This window comes from Mesoplodon densirostris, chromosome 11 (assembly GCF_025265405.1).
Source record: "Mesoplodon densirostris isolate mMesDen1 chromosome 11, mMesDen1 primary haplotype, whole genome shotgun sequence".
Classification (NCBI taxonomy): domain Eukaryota; kingdom Metazoa; phylum Chordata; class Mammalia; order Artiodactyla; family Ziphiidae; genus Mesoplodon; species Mesoplodon densirostris.
The window spans coordinates 2,786,695-2,813,865 of NC_082671.1; the positions used below are offsets into that span (position 1 = coordinate 2,786,695).

Here is a 27,171-nt window from a genome sequence, read left to right on the forward strand (position 1 = left end):
TTCTGAGTTAACAAATTTATTCATTCTTTCATTGATAAGCGCTTTCGCACACACACGTGCGCACACCCTGGTATCTGATTTCCCACCAAACTTCAGGATCCTCTCCTCCATGCAGGAGCCTGGAGCTCCAGTTCAGGACTCAGGAACAGGCAAAGAGAACCCTCAATCCCAGGGGGGGGCCCCAGCATGTACAGGGCTGGGGGCTCCCTGTGCTTCCCGAGCTTGGGCGCTGCAGCCCAGAGGCCCAGCCTGCAGCCCCGAAAGAATCCTCGGCCGTAGGTCTCCCGCTGACAGAGGCCATGCCTGGGCTCAGGCCCTGCTGTTGCCGTCAGTGGCCACGACCCTCACTTCTTTTTTTTTTTTTTTTGCAGTACGGGGGCCTCTCACTGTTGTGGCCTCTCCCGTTGCAGAGCACAGGCTCCGGACGCGCAGGCCCAGCGGCCATGGCTCACGGGCCCAGCCGCTCAGCGGCATGTGGGATCTTCCCGGACCGGGGCACGAACCCCTGTCCCCTGCATCAGCAGGCGGACTCCCAACCACTGCGCCACCAGGGAAGCCCACGACCCTCACTTCTATCTGGTCTCTTTCCGAAAATGACTGGGTGTGTTTGGCCCTCAGCCTCCTGGATGCAGCAGCTCGTCCTGCTGAAGGAGCCCCAGCCGCACCCAGCCTGGCCCCGAGGCCTCCCCAGGCTGCGCCCGCTGCCTCGCCTTCCGCTGCAGGCTCGGTTACAGCCCTGCCCTGCTCGCCTGCAGCCCTCGGCCCGGAAAACGAGCTGCTCCTCGGCTCAAACATGTCCTCCTCCAGAAGCTTCTCCCTGGGCCAGGAGCCCCTTCTGCGGACTTCACAGCCCCGGGCGAGCTTCTGGCAGCCTCTGCATCTCGCGCCCCACCCCGTGTGCTACCCCGTCCCTCTCACTGGACGGGCAGCTCCCTGATGGTCAGGGCAATGCGGGGCACAAAATAAAGGCTGAAGGAACGAATGCCGGACACCCAAGGACTCTGCCACTTGCTCCTGGGGACAGGCTGTGGGCTCTCGCGGGACAGTCACGGGAAGAAAGGTTAAGGGGACAGAGTCCAGATGTCTACGTTTTAAAGGTACACACCTCACACACGAGCACACACACGTCCACACGTGCACACCTACGGACACACGTGCTCACCGCCCTGGGCGGGGGAGGCCCCACACGGCGGCCCCTTGGGCTCCAGGCCAGGGTTCTTGTGAAGCTCCTGGAGAAAGAGCAGCAGCTGGAGGCTCCGCAGGCTCTCCAGGCCCTCGGGATGTAGCGGCTGCCCGCTCGGTCCCCCGTCCCGGGCCCCATCGTCGTCGTCCAGGAGCTGCGGGGAGCTCCTGGAGATGTAGCCCTGGTCGGACTGCACCGACCGCCGCTGCTCCCCGCCAGGGGGCGTGCGCACGTCCTGGCAGCGCAGGCTCTGCTGCAGGGATGGAAGCATGGAGCCGTCTGGCTGCCCCGTGGGGCTGCTGCGGAGGGGCGGGTCCTCGGGGTGCATGGGGAGGAAGAGGATGCTGTTCCGCCCAGGGCCCCAGCTTCCCAGGAGCGGGCAGGCCTCGTCTCCCCCAGCCAGGGCCAGCCGGCTGGTGGCACCGCTCCTGATGGCCTGAGGGACGGGCTCCACCGCCTGCACCGGAGGGGCCCCGTCCACTGGGACCACCGTGGTCTGGAGCGTCTGGGCCGCCGGCTGCTCCTGGGGCCGAAGCTGGGGCTCCAGCCGCGACGGGCCCCCTCCTTCCCCTGCGAGCAGCAGCTCCACCAGCAGGCTGCCCTGGGAGGCGGGTTCCAGCACCAGCGGCTCCTGCCGGACAATCCCTCCTTCCGGCGGCGGCTCCTCGAAGGCCTCCTCGTCCAGGGATGGGAGGTCCTGGTCCTCTGCCGAGCAGAGGTTCTCGAGCTTGAACCAGTTGGGGCGCTGGGCCTGCCAGCGGCGGAAGCGCTGCACGGCCTCGCGGAGCTGCTGGCCGCCGGGGCTCTGCAGGTAGTTCTGGGCCGTGAGCGCCCCGACGCGGTGCATGCGGCCCGGCCCAAACATCTCCAGGTCCTGGATGCGGAAGTAGACCTCCTCAAACTTGTCCATGAGCGCGTAGCAGGAGGTGATGTTGAAGAGCTCGGGGATGTCGGCCTCGGAGCTGATGTCACTGAAGTAGCAGACGATGTAGGTGCCGAAGCAGGCCGGCCTCTTGAAGTCCGGCAGGATCATGTTCATGGCCGCTGTGAACAGGTCCCCCGCGGGCTTCCCGCGGTCACAGCGGAGCTGGACGGTGGCGTCCTCCCAGCCGAGGATGGCCTGCCACTTGGCCCGGGTGCCTCGGGAGCACAGGACGATGATCTTGGAGTTGCTCTCCACCACCTCCTGCTTCCGGCGGCCCACCCAGGTCATGACCCCCGCCTCTGAGATGGCCTGTTCCTCCAGCAGGTCGAGGGCCACTTCGGTGCCACACACGGTGAGCAGGAACTGGGCGAACTTTAGGACCACGTCCACGTAGAGGGGGTGATCGGCCGAGTAAACGATCCAGACCTTCCTGGGCTTCAGGGGTGGGGGGCTCAGGCTGGTGGCAGCGGGCAGGACGTCTGAGGGAAACAAGGGAAGCCAGGCTGGGGGTTCAGGCATGTCGGCGCTGACCACACACCACAGGCCGGGAACAGCCCCGCCCGGCTGGCCAGAAGACTCCCAAGCCCCCAAAATGCAGCTGAGACCTCAGAATAAGCCCAAGGCGGCTGCCTTGCCTGTGCTGGCTGCCTGCAAAACAGCCTGTGCCTTCGGGGAAAAGAGTCTCTCACTTTTTTATCTGGCCTTTAGCCTACATGTTAATTAAAATTGCTTTTTTTCTTACAAGACACAAAGGCCCGTTTATGGAATACACACAGCTGCTTTCGGGAGGACCTCTTTTCACAAAATACAGTGCCTTTACCTTCCCCTCCTCGTTCAGCGATGAGCAACTGTAAGCCCAGCCTCGCTGTTTGAGGTCCCCTCTGTTCGGAGCTAGAGGTGGGTCCCTGGCAGGTGCCATCTCCTGAGGGACAGGAGCTGACTGGGTAGCCCCTCCAGGCCGCTGTGAACACACCCCAAACCCAGGCCGCCCAAGCCGGGAGGTGCCCACCTGTGCATTTGGTGCCATTTTCATATTTTCTGTGATGGGACCCTGAAAGGAAAAGAAATGCCAGAAGTAATACTCCAGAAGTGTCCTTGCAGGAAGCACAAGCCTTACAAGATGGCTCAGAATGGCTCTTTTGGAAGAGAAACAGGGACCAGCTCACAGGGGCACCTGCTGGGAGCCCTGCCCCACCCCCGACCAAGGGAGGGGTCGAGGTGGCACTTCTTAGACGCTCTGGGCCTCTCCAGGGAGACCATCCCTCCCATGACCGCTGTGTGACCTGTGGGAGGTATCAAGCCTCTGAAACTCAGTTTCTTCCTCTGTGAAATGGGTCTGTGTGTGAAGTGCCCGGCACACCCCGCCAGCTGAGTCACAAGTATTCTGCAGCACTGACCCGGCTGGGACCCCCAGCATGGTGCCTGGGAGGTTACACCCCAACAGTGACCATCCCCAAGCAGAGCCCCCCTTCAGGGAAAGCCCCTTCCCCAGACGTGTCCTTCCAGGAGGCAAAAGTCTTCCGAGATGCCTCTAGAAGTAATGTCACTGGGCCCCTTAAATTTCCTCCTGGTATTTTTTCTTTTTTTTGGCCGTGCCTCATGGCTTGTGGGATCTTAGTTCCCCAACCAGAGAGTGAAGCCAGGCCCTTGGCAATGAGACTGAAGAGGCCTAACCACTGAACCACCAGGGAAGCCCCTCCTGCTGGTATTCTGGGGTGAGGAGGTAAACCAGCGTGCTTAAGGGACCACTCCATCCTGGATGCAGCGAAGGGCCCCGTGGAGCAGGGCTGACTCACCAGAGCCACACGGCCAAGGAGGACGTTTGGAACCTTGATTTCAAGCCCCACCCTTTGGGCCTCTGCCTAGAACTCTGAGGTCCTCCCTCGCCCCGAGGAGCGGGCACTTCGGGAAAAAGGTCAGACGTGCAGCACGAGAGGCAGACGGCCTCCCGACACCTGCAGACACCTGGACGGCTGGACCCTCCCAGGGAGCCTCTGCAGAAGGACCCTCTCGACAGGTCTCGCGCCCGGCTGGTGATCTTTCCCAGCACGAGCCGTGGTCACAGGGGAAACGGCCTCCCAGATCGGGGTCATGGAGGGGCAGGGAGAGGCCAAGTCCCCACCCCGAAGACCCATGTTCCCTCCTGCTTAGGATGTGGCCACAGAGGGCCGCAGCTGGAGGGAACCGAAGCTTAGTAACAGGCTGAAGGGCGGGGGCGCGTGGGGCTGTGAGCACAGTCTCACAGCTGGTGCCGGGAGAAGGGGCACGGTCGGAGGGGCGGGGCAGAGGGGGAGCCCCAGGTGGGCCCACAGTCCCTGCCCTTACCCGGTAGCCGCCAGGCCATGCAGACGGTCAGCAGGATGATGGAACCCACGAGCAGGATGGAGAGGCCGGGGATGCACCCGGACACCCACAGGGGCATGTAGTCTGTGGCAGGAGAACAGCGTGATGGCGTGGCGGGGAGGCCTGCGACACCAGCCCCGGGGGCCCGCCCGCTGCCCTCCCTGAGCCGCCCTCTCTGCTGTGCCAGCCCTGGGGTCCTCAACCCACCGCCCACCCCGGGGGGTCCTCCCTGACACCAAGACGGGCCATGGTCCCACCACCCAGGGCCGCCTCCTGTGCAGCCTTTCTGCCTGGCTCCACTCCAGGACGGCAGGGACCTCTGTGTCCCCTGAGGCGGCAGAGCCTGGGCGGAGTCGGCCTTACCTTCAGTGGCGTCTGCAAACAGAACCAGGGGACAGACTCTCAGTTACCAGCAGTCACCACACCCACCACCCGCGAGCAGGGGCCTGCTGACGGCCTGGCCCGACGCCCAGCCCTTTGTACAGGTTATTAAACTTAGCGACACCACCTACAGGGGACACTTGAGCTGGTGGCCTACTGGGAGACGCCCGGCTCCACCGGGAGGCCGGGTTCTGTCCAGGCCAGTGCAATGCCCGCTGCTTTTTGATTGGCGTCTGGCTGCAGGAGGCTTCTGAACGGGAAGTGGGCAGCGCGCCGGGGGCTCAGGTCAGAACCGGGGTCTGCCACTTCCCCGGTGTGTGACCTTGGACAAGGTGCCTGCCATCTCTGTGCCTCAGTGTCCTCACCTATGAACCTGGGGGAGGGAGTCTCCACTTCATGGTATATATTACATAGTACACAGTGCATACTGCACAGTACTTAGTACACAGCACTCAGTATAAGGTATACAGTACTTAGTACACAGTACACACTTAGTACAAAGTAAATAGTACCCAGAACATAGTACTTAGTACACAGTACTCAGTAAAATATACTTAGCTCTATAGTACACAGTACCTATACTGTGGTGCACAGTACCCAGTACTTAGTACACAGTACATAGCACACAGCACTATAGTGCAAAGTACCTAGTATACAATACTTAGTAGGTAGTACTATGACTCACAGTTTGTGAGAATTAGAAATGGACATGTTAGAGCACCCTGTTCACTACATGGTCCTTAACTGTAACTATGACAATAAGAATCCCCATTTTTCAAGTCACGGAAGTTTTGAAAGGTTAAGTGCTTTGCCACACAGCTAACGAAAGGCAGTCAGGAGTCCAACGTGGAGTCTCTCTAAGGCCCCACAGCGCAGGCCTGGACAACTGCCGCCCCCTGCCCCCACCCCAGGATGACGTCAGGGTTCGGGTCGGGCTGCTGACTTTCACCCGCCCTCCCCCGGGTGCGCCTCCGGCAGCCGTGCGTCTCACCTGGCGTGTGCGGGACCTCTGGGCAGGGCACGGCCACCGAGTGTCGGAGGCAGTCGTTGAGGCAGCTGCTGAAGAAGGGCTGGATCTGCGAGTCCAGAGCGCAGGGAGGAGAGGCGGGGGGTGTGGGCCCACCGCGGACCCCGCCGGCCCCTCCAGGGCGTCCCCACAGCTGCTGGGCAGGAGGGGGCAAAGGGCCCTGCCCAGGGGAGGCCGGGGGCTGGGCAGGAAATCCCAGGAGGTCGCGGTGCCGGGTCCCTGGGGAGCATGAGCCCCGGGCTGCCCACCTGCACCTGTGCCCACCCCGTCTCCACCCCGCTCCACACCTGCACGTGGTGACGGCAGCACCAGCTGAAGTCTGGCAGGGTGAGCGTCACGTTGCAGCACTGCCGGGTGGCCTCCTGTGCAGGCTGCAGGGGAGAGGGACAGTGAGGCCCTGGGGAGAGAGGCTGGCAGTCCCGCTCCAGGAGGAGCGACCCCTCCCCAGGGCCGTGGGTGTGTTGACGCAGGACTGCATCCAGCACCCAGCTGCCCCTCTTGGCTTTGGCCGCTGGGGATGTTGGGGACAGACACGCGTGTCCTGCACTGGCCCTACCCTGGCTTCATCTTATTTCCTCACCTTTACTTCCCTTTGTCTCCATTTCCACATTTTAAAGTCTTCAAATCCTTTTTGCAATAATGGAATTAACAAGGCTAAACAAGAAGAGGACCAGGAACACGTGGGGGAGGGGAGCACGGAGGGCCGGGCGTGCCGGGCAGAGACAGTCGTGTCCCGTCAGCTGTCGGAGCAGCTACACTCCAGTCACACACCAGCCACAGACCAGCCACACATGGGAAGGGAGGACAGCCCAGGTCACGCCCTCCAGCACAGCCTGCGCGCCTGGGCCTCGAGGCTCGGAGAGGTGGCTCTGAGCCCAGCTGGGGGGTCAGGAGAGCGGCAGAGAGGGCAGTTACCACGGCCACATCCACGACGTGCCGGAAGCAGCTGCGGTTCTCCGCGGGTAGAAAGCTGTCCAGCAGGATCTGGTACTTGGTGGACTCGTTCCACGGCGTGAAGCTCAGCCGCAGCTGGTGGGCCTCGAGGGTCTCCACAGTGATGCTGGGGTCCCACAGGCTGCCTGTCCCACAGGGGCACAGACGTGGCCGGGAGTGAGGGGAGAGCATGCGTGCAGGTGTGCATGTGTGCGTGTGCACCCAAGTGAAGCCCCCCACAGGACTGCCCGCCACAGTTACCTGAGCTCACGCAGGGCGTCGTGATCTTCATCCTGGGGTCCTCGCAGTCTGTGGACCGGGAAAAAGCGCAACCGTTACGCGCCTCCCTCGGAAAGCTGGCTCCTACAGAGTCTCTGACAGCAGAGGGAACAACCTTCTGCCTCTGGGGAGCCTGTTCAAAGCTGGCCCTTCAGAGAAGCCCCAGGCCAGACACTGCCACGGGCCAGAGGCCCCACAGGCCTGGGACCGCCCTGGCCGTCTCAGCCCTCCTCCCTCCAGGAACCTTCTGGATCCAGGTGTAAGATCCCTGGACTTGCTCTGGGACCGAGGGGTCCTGGTCCGCTCCTGCTTCCTCTCCCCCGGGGCTCCCTCTTCAGAGCTGCCTCTGCCCTTGAGGAGAGATGCCCTGTGTCCCCCTCAGCAAACGGCGGCATTTCCCCAACTTTCCCACGTCCTCACAGTAGTCTTGGGTTCAGCCCCTCTGGGGTGGGCCTGGGAAGCTGCATTTCTGACAAGTTCCCAGGTGACTCCATGGTGCTGCGGACCCAGGGACCCCGTGGGGACCACTCCTCTGGAGATGTCTTCTTGCTCCATTTCCTTGACTGCAATGTGCTTACTTTGGTTTCAGAAGGCACGTGAAAGGCGTGAATCACTGCGAGTGACAGGGGCTGAGCCAGTCCGCTTTAGGGACAGGGGAGGGGGCGGGGGGGTCACTCATTTGACAAATACTGGCTGAGCCCCCAATATGTGCCAGGCCCTGGAGATACAGCGGTGAGTGAGACAAAGTCCCTGCCCTCCGAGGATGACATTCCAGCGGGAGAGACCGTAAAAGCAAATAGCGTAATATCACGTCACCAATATGTCAAGATGATGGAATGTCAGGGAGCAGGGAGTGACACGAGGGGCAAGAAAGCCGGGTGAACAGATCGTGTGCGCACGTGTGTGTGTGCATGTGCACGTATATGAGTATGCATGTGTGCACGTGTGTGAGCAGGGGGTGCTCTGGAGATGAAGAAGGCTTCAACAAGCATCTCCCGATCACCTCCCACATGCAGGGCCATTTGTCATGGTCTGGAGGCTGCACAGGCGGGTGCGGGGCCCAGGCCCTGTTCTCAAGGGGCTGGGCGTCTAGGTGTGCTTGGCTGTTAACAATGAGAAAAGCAGGCAGTGGCAGAGAGGCTGGGGAGGACAGAGGTGCGCCCCAGAGGTGCACACACATCAAATGGTGCTGTGGAAGATGAGCGCGCCAGGCCTCCCAGGAGGAGGGAGGAGTGGCAAGAGGGGAAGGCGTGGGATAAACGCAGGTGGGACGTGGGGGAAGAGAGAGGAACTAGAGCTGGGGCGGGGCCGGGAGCAGGGCCACGGCTCTCCCGGGACTCGCTTGTGCTCCTGACACGTTCTGGGCAGGAAATGTGAATCTTCGGCCATGCGGAAGGACTCCGGGTCCCGTGAAGCTCCTGGGGTCGTGGGCCAACACCCACTGTTTGTGTCGCAAGAACGGGCTCCGCCTTCAGGGAGTGGAGGCTGCGGCCACTCAGCAAAGAACCTGGCCCTGCACCTGTGTGTCCCGTGGGTCCCACAGGCTGACTGCAGAGTGAGGGGTGAAGGGAAGGCTGGGGAGGGCGCTCTTACCGGGCACCAGGAAATTTCTGGACTGGTGGTTTGGGTCCCCGTCAGGGATGGGCTTAGGCAGGTGGTGGACAGTCACCTCGTACTCCTGGCCGGGTTCCACCACGAAGTGGCTGAAGGCAAAACGCCACTAGGAGATGGGAGAAGGGGAGGGCAGAGAGGTCACGGCTCTCACCCACCCGGGCCCCAAGTGCACCCCATCCACCCCCAAAGGATCAGTCAAAAGAGGGAGAAAACAACCACTACAGCAAGCTCCCAAGTCGGAGGCATCTGTTTCCCTGTTCTTCGTTTCTTCTGGCCTTTCTTGCTTATTATTATCTTTTTTAATTAATTAATTAATTTTATTTTTGGCTGCGTTGGGTCTTTGTTGCTGTGCACGGGTTTTCTCTAGTTGCGGCGAGTGGGGGCTACTCTTGGTTGTGGTGCGCCGGCTCCTCATTGCCGCGGCTTCTCTTGTTGCGGAGCACGGGCTCTAGGCACGTGGGCTTTAGTAGTTGTGGCACGTGGGCTCAGTAGCTGTGGCTCGTGGGCTCTAGAGCGCAGGCTCAGTAGTTGTGGTGCACAGGCTTAGCTGCTCCACAGCATGTGGGATTTTCCTGGAGCAGGGCTCGAACCCGTGTCCCCTGCATTGGCAGGTGGATTCTTAACCACTGTGCCACCAGGGAAGTCCCTTTCTTGCCTATTTTAAAAAACCTAGATCTGGCCTCATCAGGAGACAGTGGGGGCCAAAAGCAGGAGAATTTGGGGAAAGACGAAAGAGCCCCCTCCCCCATCGGCCCTCTCCAACTCCAGAGCACACAAGGGGCAGCGAAAAGCTACCTGTTAAGGGACCCTGCCTCCTTAAATGGGAGAGCCAGGGATCTCTTGAGAATGTCCTGGAGCACAGAAGTGCAGCGAGAGGGCGATGAGGTCCCCCCCGCCCACCTGCCCAGGCCTGACAGCATCTTTGTTGCGCAAACATTTTCTGGATGGTGCAGGTGACACACACAGACTCCAACTTCCCTGGTGGACTACGTGGGGCTCCCTGGTCCTCACCATCCTCCAGCAGTAGTTTGGGGGTCCCCACTAAACAGGGGACAGGGGATCTGTCTTTGCTACTTGTGTCTGTGGGAGCCCTGCCAGTGGCCACTTTTCAGACGTCAAGCAGCAGTGTTCAGATGAGCCTCGGTCAGGACCACCTGGATGGCTTGTCACCACCAACTGCTGCTGTTTAAACACCCCCAGCCTCTGATGCAGGAAGTCTGGGTGGGGCCCTCGAACCTGCATTTCTAACAGCTCCCAGGTGATGATGCTGGTCCTGGGACCACGCGCTGAGCATCAGTGCTTTAACCAAACTCAAAGAGAATCCACTTCCGGCTCTGAGCAGCAAAAGGAGCAGCAGCTGCAGCTGAAACCACGGCAGCTCTGGTCTGGGCAGAGCCTCTCCTCCCGGAGGCCCCGGGCTGACCCGGTACAGGGCAGGCCGGCAGGCGTGAGTCGCGGAGCCGCAACAGCGAGCGGCGACATAAGGTCGGAAGGAAGAGCAGTGTGTGTGTGCGTGTGCGTACGTGTGTGTGCGTGTGCACACGTGTGTGCGTGCGCGTGCGTGCTGTTCCCCACGGTCACCACCATCCCCGCCCCTGTCCCCCGCCCCAGCTGGAGTCTTACCCGCTTGTGATGATGCTTCAGTGTGGACAGAAACTCAAACTTGACACACAGACGTTCGTTGGTGTTCAGCTGCAAGACGGACAGTTCCGCTCCCTCCAGGTAGAGGATGCTGGCTGGAGGGCAGAGGGAGGGGAGGGGCCGCAGCTGCAGATCAAGGATGACTAACGGCCGGGGTGGGGGGTCACGTCCCATCTGGGACGCTTGCCCGTCTTTCCCAGCCTCTGCTTCCTGCTCCTTCCAAGCTCCCTTTGGGCTGGATTAGCCACTGCCTCGTGGACAGCTACCCCTGCTGGACACGGACAGCGACACTTTACCCGGGGCTTGAAGTGAAAGCTGTGCACATTCGTGGCTAGGGCATTGGCAACACGGTGTGGGTGTCAAGGGGCGTCCCCGAACCTGAAGGGGCTGCAGCAGCCTCAGGAAGAGGCTCCCCCAGGCCGTCCACAGCTCTGGGCGCCCTGGTCGCCCACCCCTGAGAGGTTGGGGCACTGCTCTCAGGAGGGCCAGCCCCGCAGTCCGACAACTCACGACCTGACGCCTTTTCCAGGGTGATGAAGATTTTAGGCTGAAGAAAGGCCTTCCTTGAAGGGTCGTGGGTTAACGTCCAAACACTGAAAAAGGACCCACTGCCTGAAACGATGGGTCCTCTCACTAAACGGGCCCCTCATGTCTGAGCACAGGGCTGGGAGCCCAGTTCTGAGTCTCGGGGGAGGGCCGGGCGGTCCAATCTGTGGGTTCACCCGGAGGTGGGCAGCACTTCCAGATGCCCGCTCACCGTCTGTCTGAAGCGTCCACTCGACGTGAGCCACGGGGAGCAGGTGTCCTTGCTGCGTGCGGGCGAAGCGCAGCTGGGTCTGCACGTCTTTGGGGGGCGAGGGGGTCAGGCTTCGAGGGTGGATCCAGGTGTCGTCGAGGCAGGTACCTGGGGGCCAGGAAAGGCAGAAATCAGAGGCTTGCAGGCTCTGCAAGAAACCAAAGATGCAGACCAAAGAAGACACCTCGCGGGGGGCCAGCGAGCCAGGCCTTCAGGGTCAGGCCGTGACCCTGAGACCGCGGCTGTGCTCTCAGCTGCCCAGCCCTGCTCGCTTTCCTGATGCCTGTCTGGGGTCACGGCAAAGCTCTGATGTCTAGAGGGCACCTCAGGAGAGACGACAAAGCATGCCCTTGGCTTTAAGAGGAGGCAGTGGCTGGAAGGGGGGCAGGAGAGTGGGACAACCATAAGAGCTGCTCTATTGTTATGTGCGGGGTCCCTAATGGGCACAGACACTTGAACTGTGCGCCTCCTCCTTGAATTAAAACACCAAACAAGGTCCCACCCCAGATGTCGCCCACTTCAGGGTGAGAGCTCTGGAGAAAGAGTCGCATTACAGGTTCACCAGGGCAGCAGCCCAGAGGGAATCCCAATGACAGGCCTGCGCCTCCCACCCTGACTGCTGCGCGACGAACGTCCCTGACAGAGGAGCAGGCGCGGCCCCAAACCTCAGGGGTCCTCCTGCTGGGGGCTGGGACCCTCGTCAGCTCAGCGCGGGGTCCGCGCTTCATCGCGGCAACATGAGAAAAACAAACACCGGTGACTTACTGGTCTTGACTGTGCAGTTCAGCCCCTGCGGGAAAGAGAAGCAGGTAATTACAGACAAGAAAGAACTTGAATCCACAAGCCGGGCTCTGGCGTCCCCGGGCTCATTCTCAAGAACGAAACGCAGGCACCCTCCCTCTCTCTTTGAGGGACACTCTCGTGGGGGGGACCACACTTCTCTCCTGTCAACTGAGGAGACACAGGGTGAGAAGTGGGCATAGCACATGGCACATGGAACTGGCATTTTCTGAGTGCCTTTAGGAGCCGGGAGGCACCTTAGCCTCTTTCCTTGCCCTGATCTCAGAATGCTGGCATGGGGACTTCCCTCGTGGTGCAGTGGTTAAGACTCCACACTCCCAATGCATGGGGGCCTGGGTTCGATCCCTGCTCAGGTAACTAAGATCCCACATACTGCAACTAAGCCCACGTGCCGCAACTAGAGAACCCTGTGCACCGCAACTAGAGGTGCCACAACGAAGACCCAGCGCAGCCAAAAAAAAAAAAAAAAAAAAAAAAAGAATGCTGGCCGGCAAGCCCAGAGAAAAGACCTCTGGATTTCGACATCTGAGAGTCGCCCAACAGACAGGCCACATTCACCACCAGCTTGACCCTTACAGTAAGTTCAGCGATCAAAACACCCATCTACACAGGGCATCCAGTCAGCTTTTAGGACCTCAGTCTTGACATATTCTCAGACAGCCAAAGGGTACCAGATATCTGAGAAGGATTTCCTGTATGAAAAATAGGTCAAAACTCCCCCAAATTTAAAAAAAAAAAGCTCTTGGAGGAAATAAGACAATGCTGGGAACAGGATAAAATTAAAACAAACAAAATATAACAGTTTCAAAGAAATAAGAGAGGACACTTCATCCACATGAGAAGGACAGGGTACTGTGGAAAAATAAGCAAGCAGAGAATAAAAACGAATCTTGAAAATAAAAAATTCCACAGAAGGACTGGGCTATAAAATTCAGGAAATTTCTCCAAAAGTAGAACAAATACAAACAGAAATAGGAGAAACAATATAGGAATATTTAGAGAATCAATTCAGGAATGATAAGACATGGTTAACTAGATTTCCAGAAGAAGACTACACAGAAAATAGAGGGAAGAAATTAAAAAGAAAAGAAAAAGAAATTCTAGAACTGATTATTTCCTAATTAAAAAGGCCCACTGAATGGCCTTCACAGCAAATGAAAAAAAGACCTAGATCAAGGCCCATCATGAGACTTCTGGAATACCAGGAGTGAAAAGAAAATCATAATGTTTACAGAGAGAAAAAAAATAGGCCATACACAGAGAGGAATCAGAGTGGCATTGGCTTTCTTAGCATCTATACTGTGGGCTGGAAGGCAGCAAAGCAGTGCCTTAAAAATCCTGAGGGAAAAGTATCTTTAACCCGCGATTTTTATACAGAGCCAAACTATCAAAAAAGTGTGAGGGGAGAATAAAGACATTTTCAGACACATAAAGACTTAAAAAAAAATCGATTCATCTATCTATACCTCTCACACCCTCATACTTTTTCTTAGGAAACTGCAGGATATGCTCCAGCAAAATGAGGGAGTTAACCTCTGAGAAGGAAGATTGACCCACTGCCACAGGCCTGGGGAGTAATCGGTCCAGGCTGGGGTTGGAGAATACAGAATGAAACTGATGGAATATCTGACATATGGCAAATATCAGAATATCTGACATGTGACAAACACATATGACAAAATCTCATAGAAAAAAACCAACATTAGTTACACGGAAAATTATGGAAGTGAAGAATGAAAGGAATTATCATCTCCAGGAGGAAAGAGAAATTCTACCAGAAAAGAAATACAACCAAAGCACACATACTTGCCTCAGCAGTGAAGATTAGCATTGGTTATAGTATAAACACTGACCATTGGGACTTCCCTGGTGGCGCAGTGGCTAAGACTCCATGCTCCCAATGCAGGGGGCCTAGGTTCGATCCCTGGTCAGGGAACTAGATCCCACATGCATGCCGCAACTAAAAGTTTGCATGCCACAACTAAGGAGCCTGCGTGTCACAACTAAGGAGCTGGTGAGTCACAACTTAGGAGCCTGCCTGCCGAAACTAAGACCCATAAGACCCAGTGCAACCAAATAAAACAAACAAACAAACAAACAAAAAAGCACTGACCACTGACAGAACCACAATGGGAAGACTGGGAGGGGAAGCAGTGGGAGGAGGTAATGTAAGAAATTTAAATTTTCATCTATGGTAAGTCTAGGTAATATCAAAATTGACAAATGAAGAATAACAATATAAGTACATTTAGAAGTATGGAGGCAAATGCCAGAAGAAATAACTAGAAGTAGTATAAGTAATCTTCTTTGGGGAACTGTTTTAGGGATTGTGGGGGGGGGGCAGGGACCTGCTGGGTTTTGTTTTAAACATCTTTGTACCATTTTAAAAGGATCACCATATATCACCTTGATAACAGTTAATTAAAAGGTAGAATTTCATCTATGACATTACTCCAAACAAAGGAAAGGATTCAAATGTGAGACAGAGAAATGAAAGCACGAATTTGTTTAGGGGAAGCCATAGCAGACTTTTTCTTCTTATAATTTAATTTCTATAAGGAATTTACATTAATGTAATGTTTTCAGGCGTGTAAAAAAACACATTCAGGATCTTCTTTGGATACCACCAGGACAGACCCTGCTTTATTCCCCTCCAACAAATCACCCCTCATTTCTTTGTTTCAAATGCCCATTTTAATTTAAAAAGCAGTAGGACCAGAACATTATGTATGAGCTTGTGAACAGCATGATGTCAGGGCCTCCTGCAGAAACCCCAGAGGGGCTGCCCACGATGATGAAGACGATGGCAGCGGCCAGTGTTCACCGAGCTCTCCTTCTGTGCCAGGCATCACGCTAACGCTTTGTACGCACGTCTCATTTAATCTTTTTTTTTTTTTTTTTGCTGTACGCGGGCCTCTCACTGTTGTGGCCTCTCCCGCTGCGGAGCACAGGCTCCGGACGCGCAGGCTCAGCGGCCATGGCTCACGGGCCCAGCCGCTCTGCGGCATGTGGGATCTTCCCAGACCGGGGCACGAACCTGTGTCCCCTGAATCGGCAGGCAGACTCTCAACCACTGCGCCACCAGGGAAGCCCTTATTTAATCTTAACAACAGTCCTATGAGGTCGGTACCATCATCCCCTTTTTATTCATGAAAAAACTGAGGCACAGGGAGGTCAGCTAAGTGGCCCAAGGCTCCACAGGGCTGACACTCAAACCCGTGCAGTTTTGCTCCAGAACCTGGCTCTTAATCATGGCCACGTGGCCTCTACATAAAAAGGGGCGCTCGCAACAGGTGGGCCCACCCTCTCCATCCGCGGTGGTGAAGATTACAAGGAAAGACTCAGACAGTTCCACGGACATCAGCCAGAGCCTGGTAGAGAGAAGTGGGCCGGGCGGTCACACACAGCTCCGCTTTGGTCCACCTCGGCCGGCCGCCTAACGTCTCCGAGATGTTATGGTGAATGGTGCCGGCCAGGAAGCCCGTTGAGAGCTCTGAATGAAGGTACGCCTGTCACCCCCGGCACAGAGGCTGCATGAAGCTGTAGGTCACTGTTCCTGCCCCAGCACACCCAGCGCACAAGCCTCTGGTCTGCCCAGCGTGTTATGAGCTCTCCCCACAACCCCGTGAGGCAAGAGTCATCCCTGATGGCCGGGAACACTGGGTCACAGCGGTGGAGGGACTGGCCGGGGCTGCAGGGCGGCTGAGAGAGAAGCTCCACCCAAGGCCCAGGCCTGACTCAGCTGCGTCCCCTCCTGCTGCTGCTGCTGCGTGCTCTCTGTCACATCTCAGACAGAGGCTGGCAGCCCGTGGAGGAGCCCATGAACTCTGCGGTGATGCCGCCAGCACTGACTGCAGCCCTGACTGCCCGGTGCCCACACGACACAACTTGACACTCGGGGAGGGGCACGGTCGAGAGCTGTGGCGACCAGAAGATGGGGTTAAACCCACGGCTGTTCCACCCCCAGTCAGAGCTGCAAGTGCTTGGGGAAAAGAAGAATTTGTAAGGAACACACATCCTGTCTAGAAACTTCTGCGTTAACACTCCCGCCGACCAGCTCCAAGTTGCGGGCTTTCTTCTGGGCTGGCGGTCATGGCCATGGGAAGCTGAGAAGGCCCAGGTGGGAAGGGTTCCCCAGGGAAACACAGTTTCTCCAGTAAGGATCGGATGGGTGGGGGGGACTCAGAGTCCCCTGGGTTCTGAGGTGCTAAATCCAAGCAACCAGAACCAACCTTGCTTGGTCTCCGCCTGTCACTGCTTCGTGGGCAGAGCTGGCTGCGTCATTCATCTGCTCACCCTCCCCTTCGTCCTTTCGGTCCACAATCATCTGTCAGCCCCCATGTCTCGCGCTTGCAGCCCTGGGCTGTAGGTGGTGAAGTCAGGACGCAAACCCAGGTCCTCCAGGGTCAAGTGCGGGCTTCCCCTGACACTACGTGGTGCTCTAACCACTGAAGCGCCAGCGGAGGGAGAGAAATCTGGAGGGCGTTGCTCGTCTCTTTTCAGGGCAGCCGCGGGCCGTGGGGGGCGTGTGTCTGTGGCCAGGTGTACGGCGGGGGCGGGAAAGCAGAGCCTGGGGGTGCAGATGAATCTGCCAGGGGATCCCTCTCTGCCAACCCCACACCCCCATCAGGCCAAGCCCCTGTTCCCGCTGAGCAACTGAGGTCAAGAACTTTCAGCACAGCTCAGGGGGAGCTCCTCCCTCATTTCCCGAGGCTTCTCTCACTTTCCTGCCACTCAGACCACCCAGTCCTCAGCCTGCGCACCCAGACCTCTGTCTTGGAGGGCCGCCCAAGTGTCTTCTCTGCCACAAAGAACACCCGAGGCTGCAGGACTTTCTCTTTTCCCTGGAATTCTGTACACCCACTGGCTGCGCAGAGAGCCCCGCTCCAGGCTCCTGGGTGAGTCACCACCGCTCCGGTCATCAGGCAGTGGGGCTCTGTCGTTTCAGGACCTTGTATGTTGCAGGCGCCTGGCAAGTGGCCATTGAGAAATGCAGCGAGTCCAAGGGAAGGACCTGCTGAGCGGGTCCCAGGCTTTGCCCAGGAGTGGGAGTCACAAGGACGGTCCCCAAATCATTCACGTTAAAAGAAAAGTTTCTGCTAAACAGTCGCTGACCCTCCTCCACCCTCTTGTGGTGAATCCTCGACAAAATTAGGTCAGGAGAAATACCGCTTCGGTTGTTTCACATCCTCTGACTCAGATACTGAGGGTTATTTCTTAGCGCCAGTGGTGGAGGGGACTGGGCCGAGGAAAACAAGAGGAGCGGAGGGGAGAGGACGGAGCGTGCGTGCGTGCGTGTGTGTGTGTGTGTGTGTGTGTGTCTGTCTGTCTCTTTTCCCCGAAGTCGGTCCTCCACCCCAAGGCCACTACCCGGCGGTGGGTGTGTCGCTTCCTGTGGGCACAGCGGCGCAGCTGCCCGGCGGATACAGACCAGCGGGACCCCAGACCCGGGCGGTGGCGGCCGCAGGGGCGGCGTCCTGAGGGTCCGCGCGGTCCCCAGGGCTCGCGCCGGAGGGGTCACCGCTCTGCCCTCACAACTCTCCCCGGAAGCTGCCCCCGCAGCCCCGGGGCCCGTGCGCCAGGCGCTGAGGCCGCGGGGCCCCCGAGGCGCGGGCTCCGGCAGAGGAGGGCTCCAGGACCCGGGCTGGCACCGGGCCCGCTCCCGCCTCGCTCTCCGTAGGCCCCTCCCCACCCTTTACTAACCAGCGCGCCCCGCCTCCGGCCGGCCGCGCCTCCTCCGAGGCCCTCCCCAAGTGTGGGCCCCCCGCGGAGGCGCCACCTCCCCCCCCCGCCACCTCCCGCTGGGACGCCGGCCCAGGTTGTGCAACCGGCGCTGCGCGATCTTTGCCAGCGAACTCTGTGTCTTCCCGGCTCCGCATAGCAACTCCCGGCGCTCCGGGAGTCCTCCCCACGGCGGCCCGCTCTGTGCCCGAGCCTCGGAGCCCCCGAGACCCTGCGCGGACCTCCTGTCACGCGACAGCCCCGCGTCCCCGGCCCTCGGCCCCCGCTCCCCGGGATGCGTCGGGGTCTCACCTGCTGGGTGCACACGGGCGCCGGGTGGTCCAAGAGCCTCGGGGAGGCGCGACCCAGGCCCGGGCCGCACAGGAGCAGGAGGAGAAGCAGGAGCGACGGCACCGGCGGGGGCCCCTGGGACGCGCGCGGCCAGCGGCGCGGAGCCCCCATGGCCCCGGCCTTCGCGGAGGGCTCGCGCCTGGGCTTGGGGCGCAGCGAGGGCGCGCCCCTGTTTTCCCCTCGGCTGAGTCCCGAGTTAGCTCCCACGCGGCCGCTTCCGGCTTCCAGCTCTGCCCCGGGCGGGCCGCGCAGAGGGGAGGACTCCGGCCTGGACAGTCCTTCCGCGGGTCCCGCCCCGACGTGCGTCCCAGGTGCGCGCTCCTCCCCGCGTTCCTCCCCGCGCTCCTCCCCGCGCTCCTTCAGCCCCGCCTGCGCCGCGAACCCCGGGCCCGCGTTTCCTGCGCTCCAGCTCAGCTCGCTGCCGTATTTCATCCCTGCTCTTACCGTCAGGCTGTAAAACTCTATTTTAATACCTTCCCCGAGCTCTCGACCCCGGTCTTACTCTCTTCTTTTTCTTCTCCGTCAAAGGAAGTCCTTTTTTTCAGTCCCTGTCTCTCTGTATCCTCACCCTCTTACCCAGATTTTGCTTTCTTGGCTTACCCTCCTCCTTCTCGAGGTCGGGGCAACTCCGCGCTCCGACGACCTTGGCCCCCCGAGGAGGTGGGAGCGCTGGTCCCCACGCACCTGCGCGGGCTCTGGGCCTCCCTTGCTCTCGGCCGTTTGTGCCCCCAGCGCTGAGCCTGCGCGTTCGCCAGAGACCCGCCCCACGTCTGCTGAGGGTCCGCCTGGCTGATCACTTCTTATTAGTCTCCGGTCCAGAGGAGCCTGCCTTTGGAGCCTGTGGACTAAGTCCCTCCTCCCCGGCCTTCCAAGACCCCCAGTCCCCTGGGCGGCCCCCTTCTTGGGTCCCCGTCACCCCCTGTCCCAGGCCTTGCCCTCCCGTTTTATCCTACACGCTGCTGACAAGTGTGCCTCCCGGAAATGCACTTTTCATTATTTTCCTGCCTTCATCCTAAGCCCAGCGTCGTCTGCATTTCCTTCCATGACAACTGACCGCCTCTGCTGGCCCCCGACATCCGCGGACCCAGACGCGCTTAGTCCTTGTAATGTAGACAGGCTTCCCAGGTCTGGGGAGGTGGATCTTCTCGCTGTCCAAAGCACCCCTCACCCTTTGCCCTTTGCCCGCTGTTGGCAGACCCCTGGCAACCGTCTGACCCCCCCCTGCCCGACAGCACCCAGCTGCATTAGGCCTGGAGCTCCGCTGTCTCCAAACACTTTTACTTGTTTATTGTAAAAGAATTTTGGAAAACTCTGCATCCTTCCATACATTTTTAAGATGACACCTGAAAATTTTCATCCTAAGTGTAAACATGTAGAGGCTATAATTACTAAAATTTGACATAAGGAGTAGGCAGCTTCTGAGATGTCCCCCACCCCATCCCACCTCCTGGTATTTGCTTTCTTCTGTATCTCCCTACCTTGAGTGTGCGCTGGGCCTAGTGACCTGTTTCCAGCAATAGCATATGAGTAGGATGAGACAAAAGACAATGGGGAGTCACTGACAAGATTAGGCTACGAAAGACCCGGACCTGGGGTTGCTCAACCCTTTTCCGGTTGCTGTGCGCTGCCCATGGAAAGGCCCAGGCGACCAAGAGCTGAGAGAGTTCTGGTCAACAGCCAGGAAGAAGCCAAGCCCATCATTTCACAATAATGATGACCGGGAGTCAGTGATCAAAATAATGCAACGATAACGTGAGTTCTGGTAAGTCCTCCTGAAACATGATAACAAACTGTTATTTGAACTTCACTTTTTTTTTTTTAACAATTTGGGTTTTTTTTTCACATTTATTTATTTTTATTTATTTATGGCTGCATTGGGTCTTCACTGCTGCACGCGGGCTTTCTCTAGTTGCATCAAGTGGGGGCTACTCTTCGTTGCGGTGCACGGGGTTCTCATTGCAGTGGCTTCTCTTGTTGCGGAGCACGGGCTCTAGGTGTGCGGGCTTCAGTAGTTGTGGCATATGGGCTTCAGTAGTTGTGGCTTGCAGGCTCTAGAGCGCAGGCTCAGTAGTTGTGGCACACGGGCTTAGTTGCTCTGTGGCATGTGGGATCTTCCCGGACCAGGGCTCGAACCCGTGTCCCCTGCATTGGCAGACGGATTCTTAACCACTGTGCCACCAGGGAAGCCCTTGAACTTCACTTCTTAATGAGATGCATGGCTTTTCCTCCAACTGAGTTCATGTATCTGTGGACAAAAACTGCTTATTCACAGAATGGGACATTCAGCATTTTAAATATTTCAGCTGTAAAACTCAGAAAACCTCGTTTACATAATTATGTCATTAGCTCTGTCATAACCATGTTACTCAATTCTTTGAACGCCTTCTGAGTTATGTGCCTAAAATCACATAGCCATCTGTCACCAAATATTTTTAATGATTTGGCAGCTGGAAACTTGATGGCGTCCTTTTCAGTTTTGGTAAAGCAATATTTGGAACCCTCCTGACTTGAAAACGTGTCATCGGAATCTTACTAGACTCGGGTATTTGGAATTTTTCCTTTGCTTAGGAGGTTTTTATGCCCCGGGGCTGGTGAGAGGCCTCCCTCTCTTTTGAAAGTGAGAGAAGGGCAGGTGGGAAGAAGAGGTGGGAAAGGAGGATCTCCCCGCACCTGACCCTCGACCTCTGGCACCTTCCCAGATGGGGAAGTTCTTGGAAGACAACACAGGGGCGCTGGGCTCTGGAGACCCACTCCCTTCAAGCTGGGGTCAGCAAGCTCTTTCTGCAAAGGGTCCGAGAGTAGATGTTTTAGGCTTTGCAGCCATATATTTGACTCTGCCCTACACCCCCAGAGCTGCCAGAGACAGTAGGTAAACGCAGGATTGTGGCTATGTTCCAAGAAAATGTTACTTATGGAGACTGACGTTTGAATTTCATGTACTTTTCATGCGTCCCAACGTATTATTCCTCTTTTTTTTGTTATTTTCCCCCAACCACTTAGAAGTGTAAAAACCATCTCAGCTCCGCTGGTGGCCAGATTTGGAACAAGGCCCTAGTTTGCTGACCCTGCTCCCAGGCTCCGAGGGGCCTATGCAGCTGCGCCCCTTGGAAAGGGGGCGTGCCTTTGAAATCCCCCGGGGACATGTTAGGATCACAGGGTGCTGCCCCACCCACTCCACACTGTTTCAGTTGGTCTGGGCGGGGGTGGGGGTGGGGGGGTGGTGTCTGCTCATAAGTGTTTTTTCATTTCCCAGGTGATTCTAAGGTGTAGCCTGTCCTAATTGCGGCAGACTCTACACAGTTCTCAGGGTACGGTGCTGCTTTGTGCCACCAGTGGAAAGCATCACCAATGTAAGCTAAAGTTCACTTTTTTTTTTTTTTGCAGTACGCGGGCCTCTCACTGTTGTGGCCTCTCCCGTTGCGGAGCACAGGCTCCGGACGCGCAGGCTCAGCGGCCATGGCTCACGGGCCCAGCCGCTCCGCAGCATGTGGGATCTTCCCGGACCGGGGTCCCCTGCATCAGCCGGTGGACTCTCAACCACTGCGCCACCAGGGAAGCCCTAAAGTTCACTTTTTAAATTGAAATATAGTTGATTTACAATATTGCATTAGTTTCAGGTGTACAATGTAGTGAGTCTCCATTTTTATACATTATGGTCACCACAGTAAGAGCAGTTACCATTCATCACCACAAAGCTGTTACAATATTGTCGACTATATTTCAATACACTTAATATCAATAACCATGAATATATCCTACATAGTCATCTTTTTCACTTCATGCCGGGCACCGAGGGTTTAGAGCTGAATCACTGTGTACCATTTCCCCCCTATATTTTTGACCAGAATTGACATCATCTTTCCTTTGGAATTCCTCTTTGGATTGAACACAAATTGATCCAGGTGGGTTTTTTTCTTGCCCCTTTGTACATTTTGGCTCCAAAGAACTTATGGTACCTTAGAATATGACCTATGACATCAAACCATAAAAAACACAATTAGAATTGAAAGTATCAGGGCAGGAAAATAAATACGCCATGAACTTAGTCTAATGGAATTGCCGCCATTGAACGCGTAGTGCTGAGATTTCCGGCGAAAGAAGACAGTGAATTAGTCATTCTCGTCGCTCGGTCAAAGCAAGCACACCATTCCTCTAGTGGAGACGGAGATCCTGACTCGCCACTTGGGAGGGGGTGAGGGGACCAGAGGTGAGCGGTGGGGACGGCCTGAGCAGTCGCCAGACGCCCGCGCTCTCCGCCCAGGAGCTCGGCTGGGGGAGGAGCGCGTTGAAGGGGGATGGGGGCGCCGTGAGGGGCTTCTGCCGAGGATGCAGGGAGAGAGGGCTGATCCTCGAGGCCGCCCCCGGGGCAGGGGAGGCCGGCGGGGCTGCGACCTGGACTCAGTGGGAAGGAGCGGGGCCCTCGCTCCTCCGCGTGCTCCGCTGCAATGAGACGAGACTGGGGAGCTTGGAGGTCGCCGGGAATGAGGAGCTTCCGGACCCTCCCTGTCGACCCTCCAGGCTCAGCCACTGGGGCATCTGAATGCAGGAGCTGGCGGAAGCTCAACCTCCAGAGCAGGCCCTCGACGCCACGCCCCCTTCTAAACTCCGGGAGTCCCCACCCGAGGGCGCCTCCACCTGCTTTTCCGAGCGCGGGGATTCGTGGGCACCGTGGGGACGGGCAGGCGCTCGGCCAGTGGGCAGCTGGGGGCAGATTCGGAGGAGCGGGGCGGTTGGGGGGAAGGAGGGTCCCCTGGGCTCTGGGACTGGAGAGGGGGAGGCCGGGTGGGGCTTCGGCGCTGTGGCCGCAGAAGCAGGGGCGCAGGTGGTCCCGCCAGGCTCCGTCCCTGCAGAAGCTCAGCTGCTGCCGTGGGCCTAGTCACCGGTCGGCACGTGTCGCCGGAGTTCGGCTCTTTATTTGGGGCCACGAAGCCGTCCCGAGGGAAGAGGGGCCAGGAGGTCTGGGCCTGGAGCCCGGCCTTTCCTTTTCCCACGGGAGCGGCCGGTGACGTGTGGCCACATGGGGTCCCCTTTCTTCCCCTGAGCTTGTCCCAAGGCCGGGCTCTGGGTTCCACCGTCCTGGTTCCTACCCCGGCGCCTCCCTGTGCTGGGCTGTCTGCCGGGAGGGAGTTAATGTTCTGAGCCTCACTTTTCGAAGCTGGAAAGCGAGACTGTTCGTCTCAGGAGATTGCTCTAAGGATCAAGGGAGACTGTGAGTGCCTGACTGTCGGCTCAGCGCAGCGCCCGACGTGCTCCCCACTGGCCCCTTCACCTCCACCCCTCGACTACTGTCCCCTATCAGTGCCAGCGCCTCGGCAGGTGACTCTCAAGCTTCCCACGTGTGGGCTGCTTGCATGGGACCTGATATGGGGGTAACTTCAAAACATTGCTAAGTCTTAGGTGCCTTTTAAAGAGACTCTTCAGGGGGCTTCCCTGGTGGCGCAGTGGTTGGGAGTCCGCCTGCCGATGTAGGGGACACGGGTTCATGCCCCGGTCCGGGAGATCCCGCATGCCGCGGAGCGGCTGGGCCCGTGAGCCATGGCCGCTGAGCCTGCGCGTCCGGAGCCTGTGCTCCGCAACGGGAGAGGCCACAACAGTGAGAGGCCCGCGTACTGCAAAAAAAAAAAAAAAAAGAGAGACTCTTCAGGGCTTCCCTGGTGGCGCAGTGGTTAGGAATCTGCCTGCCAATGCAGGGGACACGGGTTCGAGCCCTGGTCGGGGAAGACCCCACATGCTGCAGAGCAACTAAGCCCGTGCACCCAAACTACTGAGCCTGTGCTCTAGAGCCCGTGAGCCACAACTACTGAGCCTGTGTGCCACAACTACTGATTCCGTGTGCCACAACTACTGAGCCTGCACTCTAGACTCTGCGAGCCACAACTACTGTGGCTGTGTGCCACAACTACGGAAGCCCGCATGCCTAGAGCCCGTGCTCCACAACAAGAGAAGCTACTGCAATGAGAAACCCACAGACCACAACGAAGAGTAGCCCCCGCTCTCCACAACTAGAGAAAGCCCACGCACAGCAACAAAGACCCAATGTAGCCAAAAATAAATAAATTAAAAAATAAATAGAGACTCTTCAGCATTCTGTGACAATTTTTCAATAAAAATGGAAAGCATTTAAAAAAAACCCCAGAAAATAACAAGCGTTGGCAAGGATGTGGAGAAATTGGAACCCTTGTGCACTGCTGATAAAAATGTAAAATTGGGGAATTCCCTGGCGGTCCAGTGGTTAGGACTCGGCGCTTTCACTGCCGAGGATCCCGATTCACTCCCTGGTCGGGGAACTAAGATCCTACAAGCTGCACAGCATGGCCAAAAAAAAAAAAAAAAAAACAAAGAAATGAAAAAGAACTACATTATTCAGCAGTTCTACTTCTGGGTCTGGACTTGCAAGAGGTGATTGCAGGGCTCGAACATATTTGCACACCTGCATTCATGGCGGTGTTACTATTCACAAGAGCCCAAGGGTGGAAGCAACCCAAGTGTCCATGGACGAATGAATAGATGAACACAATATGGTCCAACCATACATGCGAACGTTATTCAGCCTCAAAAAAGGAAATTATGACACAGGCTACAATGTGGGTGCACCTTGAGGACACTTTGCTAAGTGACATAAGCCAGACATGAAAGGACAGATACTATATCTTTCTTCTTCAAGGCGGTCCTTAGAATAGCCAAATTCATAGGGACAGAAAGTAGATGTTGGTTACCACGGGCGGGGGGAGGGGGTGGGGAGCTAGTGTGTAACGGGGACAAAGCTTCTGTTTGGGAAGATGAGGAAGTTCTGGAGATGGGTGGTGGTGAGGGTTACACAACAATGAGAATGTACACAATGCCAGTAAAAATGGTCAAAATGGTAAATTTTGTGTTACGTGTATATATATATATATATATATATATATATATATATTTTTTTTTTTTTTTTTTTTTTTTTTGCGGTACGCGGGCCTCTCACTGTTGTGGCCTCTCCCGCTGCGGAGCACAGGCTCCGGATGCGCAGGCTCAGCAGCCATGGCTCACGGGCCCAGCTGCTCCACGGCATGTGGGATCCTCCCAGACCGGGGCACGAACCCGTGTCCCCTGCATCGGCAGGCGGACCCTCAACCACTGCGCCACCAGAGAAGCCCTGTGTTATGTATATTTTTACCACAATTGAAAAAACACCCAAGGCATTTGTTAAATACTTTAAACTTCAAGTTAAATAACTGGTCACTGTCATCTATATGAACATATGCAAGAGGACAAACCCTGACAATTACCCAAGTTAAGTTGATAAAGATGTGAAGCATTTTCCTCTTCTGTTAAGGTGATGTGTCTAAACCTCCGGCACATATATAGGCCAACGGTAGGCGGTCCGTAGGTGGTCTGTGTTTTATTATTATTATATCAATTTTTTTTTTGGCCACACCACGTGGCTTGTGGGATCTTAGCTCCCCGACCAGGGATCGAACCCGGGCCCCCAGCAGTGGAAGCGTGGTGTCTTAACCACTGGACCTCCAGGGAATTCCCTTGTTATTATTATAGATAAATTCTGGTGATAGGTGCCCTTCGGAGCGTTGTGGATGGAGCCGAGGTTAAGGTGCAGGAGAGAGACAGGAGCGCTGTACTCCTTCTGGCTCCAGTCTTAGGAAATTCCCTGGCAAAGATACAAGGTATAGATTGCCGTGGGGCTTCCAGAACAGCCAGACACACCCAGAGTTGCTGAAGTCACTTTTTTGTTCCTTCCTTCCCTCATCCAAGTATCAAGTCTAGTTCGTCCTTGTTGTGGGCGATAGTCTGTGTGGACAACACGGGCATTGCAAACGTGAGCAGGGTGATTTCCTGGCCTCCAGAGGCTTATCAAAGTGGAGAGGAGAGTTACATGTGTAATAATAAGCAGCTGGGTGTGCCCCCAGGTGGGCAGCCTTTGTCCTGGGCTGTGGGTGGAGAGAGGCAGGACCACGTCCGGGGAGTGCAGGTACCCGTGGTCACGATGTGAAGCCCCTGCTGGTGGTGGTCCGACTCGAGCAGACTCTCGGGATGTGCCTGGGCGCCCGGCACGTGCTCACACGTTCTGACCCTTTGCTCTTGTTTTCTCTCCCCTCCCCTCCCGAGGCCGGCCGGAGGCCTCCCGACCCTGAGCGCCCGAGGTGATGGCTGGGGCAGCGGCAGCCACCCTGGTCCCTGTGCTGCACTCGGTGGCCGGCGACAAGTCTGGCTACCACGTGGGGCAGCAGCTGCGGTTCGGCTTCATCGCTGTGTACGAAGTGGTGGTGCATGTGGTCCCCATGCCCCGGGCCCTCATCCACGAGGACGTCTGGTGCCACGGCAACATCACCTGCCGCTGCTTGGCCGAGTGCTTTGAGAACCGTTTCAGCAGCCTCACCGTGGGGCTGGGGCGCTTCTCCTTCTTCTGCTTCCTCATGGAGTTCTTCATGGCCCAGGTCCGGCACAAGCAGATCAAGGCCAGGTCGGTGGAGTCGGTGGCAGGGGACGTGGAGGAGGGCTCCGTGGTGGGCATCCGGGAGCAGGTGCCCTCCCCAAAGACGGCCGCCCCCAACTTCTACTGGGAGGAGATGCTGCTGTGTCCCTGCTGTACTTCCTGCTGCAGGTGGGCGCGCAGTGCGTGTTCCTGTTCCTGCTCAGGTACCAGCACCCGCCCCTGGTCAGCCAGGCCACCGTCCACTGCAGCACTGACAGCTGCCCCGGGCCCTTCTTCTGCGTCATCTGCGGCCCCACAGAGAAGCGCGTGTCCATCTACACGCTCATCGCTGTGTCCATCGTGATCATCCTCTTCTGCTCCGGCTTCTTCTTCTACAGCGTCCACCACTACCTGCTCCAGGGCTGGCCCAGCGCCACGTTCTGTCCCGGCTGACGCTGGGGGTCTGGGTCCCTCCGAGCTCTGTCCTCGTGGGGCTTCCTCCCGCCGACCTTCGCTTTCCTCCTCCGCAAAATAAATGTGTGTGTTTACGTCCCCTGCCCACAGCCAGGCTCGGGTTGTTTAACTGGGGGTGGGGGTCGGGGGGCATGTGGTGACAGGTCCAAGATCCTCCCTGGGGCCCGTGACGCAGAGCTTCCCGCCTTGTTCTTCCAGCGTCTTCCGATAGATCGGAGGAGCTGAGAGCCGCCAAGGTCCAAGGAGGTTGGTGGGTCCCCGGGATGCGCTGTAAATGCAGAGGGTGGAGCCGCAG

The 27,171-nt window shown here is 57.5% G+C and overlaps 3 protein-coding genes across 5 annotated transcripts; 1 reads left to right on the forward strand and 2 right to left on the reverse strand.

Moving 5' to 3' along the window:
* Nucleotides 1–18,427, reverse strand: IL17RA (interleukin 17 receptor A). 3 transcript variants are annotated; one of them, XM_060113746.1, is made up of 13 exons: nucleotides 17,957–18,427; nucleotides 11,888–11,912; nucleotides 11,084–11,230; nucleotides 10,309–10,421; nucleotides 8,665–8,791; nucleotides 7,054–7,101; nucleotides 6,775–6,938; nucleotides 6,147–6,230; nucleotides 5,824–5,908; nucleotides 4,815–4,826; nucleotides 4,434–4,535; nucleotides 3,118–3,159; nucleotides 1–2,587 (listed from the first exon to the last, which is right to left on the reverse strand). In XM_060113746.1, the coding sequence occupies exons 1-13, from the start codon at nucleotides 18,425–18,427 to the stop codon at nucleotides 1,143–1,145; spliced, it is 2,865 nt and encodes a 954-aa protein (XP_059969729.1). In that variant the 3' UTR covers nucleotides 1–1,142. The 3 variants fall into 3 exon arrangements, with proteins under 3 accessions (XP_059969729.1, XP_059969730.1, XP_059969731.1); XM_060113747.1 differs by lacking the exon at nucleotides 4,815–4,826; XM_060113748.1 differs by lacking the exons at nucleotides 4,434–4,535; nucleotides 4,815–4,826.
* Nucleotides 18,219–26,956, forward strand: LOC132499258 (uncharacterized). The gene is made up of 2 exons (XM_060113750.1): nucleotides 18,219–19,757; nucleotides 26,096–26,956. The coding sequence occupies exon 2, from the start codon at nucleotides 26,134–26,136 to the stop codon at nucleotides 26,764–26,766; it is 633 nt and encodes a 210-aa protein (XP_059969733.1). The 5' UTR covers nucleotides 18,219–19,757; nucleotides 26,096–26,133; the 3' UTR covers nucleotides 26,767–26,956.
* On the reverse strand, nucleotides 22,148–24,435 carry LOC132499032 (uncharacterized). The gene is made up of 3 exons (XM_060113344.1): nucleotides 24,426–24,435; nucleotides 22,615–23,150; nucleotides 22,148–22,312 (listed from the first exon to the last, which is right to left on the reverse strand). Exons 1-3 carry the CDS (start codon nucleotides 24,433–24,435, stop codon nucleotides 22,148–22,150), a joined length of 711 nt encoding a protein of 236 aa, XP_059969327.1.
* Nucleotides 26,957–27,171: the final 215 nt, after the last annotated feature.

What these genes read in the sequence shown, in the direction of transcription:
- LOC132499258 (XM_060113750.1), top strand. Translation starts at nt 26,134, where the DNA reads ATGGCTGGGGCAGCGGCAGCCACCCTGGTCCCTGTGCTGCACTCGGTG.
- IL17RA (XM_060113746.1), bottom strand. Translation starts at nt 18,427, where the DNA reads ATGAAATACGGCAGCGAGCTGAGCTGGAGCGCAGGAAACGCGGGCCCG. An exon ending in CGCCCGTGTGCACCCAGCAG is followed by an intron (nt 11,913 to 17,956) that starts GTGAGACCCCGA and finishes TCTTTCCCGCAG; the next exon opens with GGGCTGAACTGCACAGTCAA. An exon ending in GACGCCCTGCGTGAGCTCAG is followed by an intron (nt 6,939 to 7,053) that starts GTAACTGTGGCG and finishes CCTGTGGGACAG; the next exon opens with GCAGCCTGTGGGACCCCAGC.
- LOC132499032 (XM_060113344.1), bottom strand. An exon ending in GCAGGTGGAGGCGCCCTCGG is followed by an intron (nt 22,313 to 22,614) that starts GTGGGGACTCCC and finishes CATCCTCGGCAG; the next exon opens with AAGCCCCTCACGGCGCCCCC.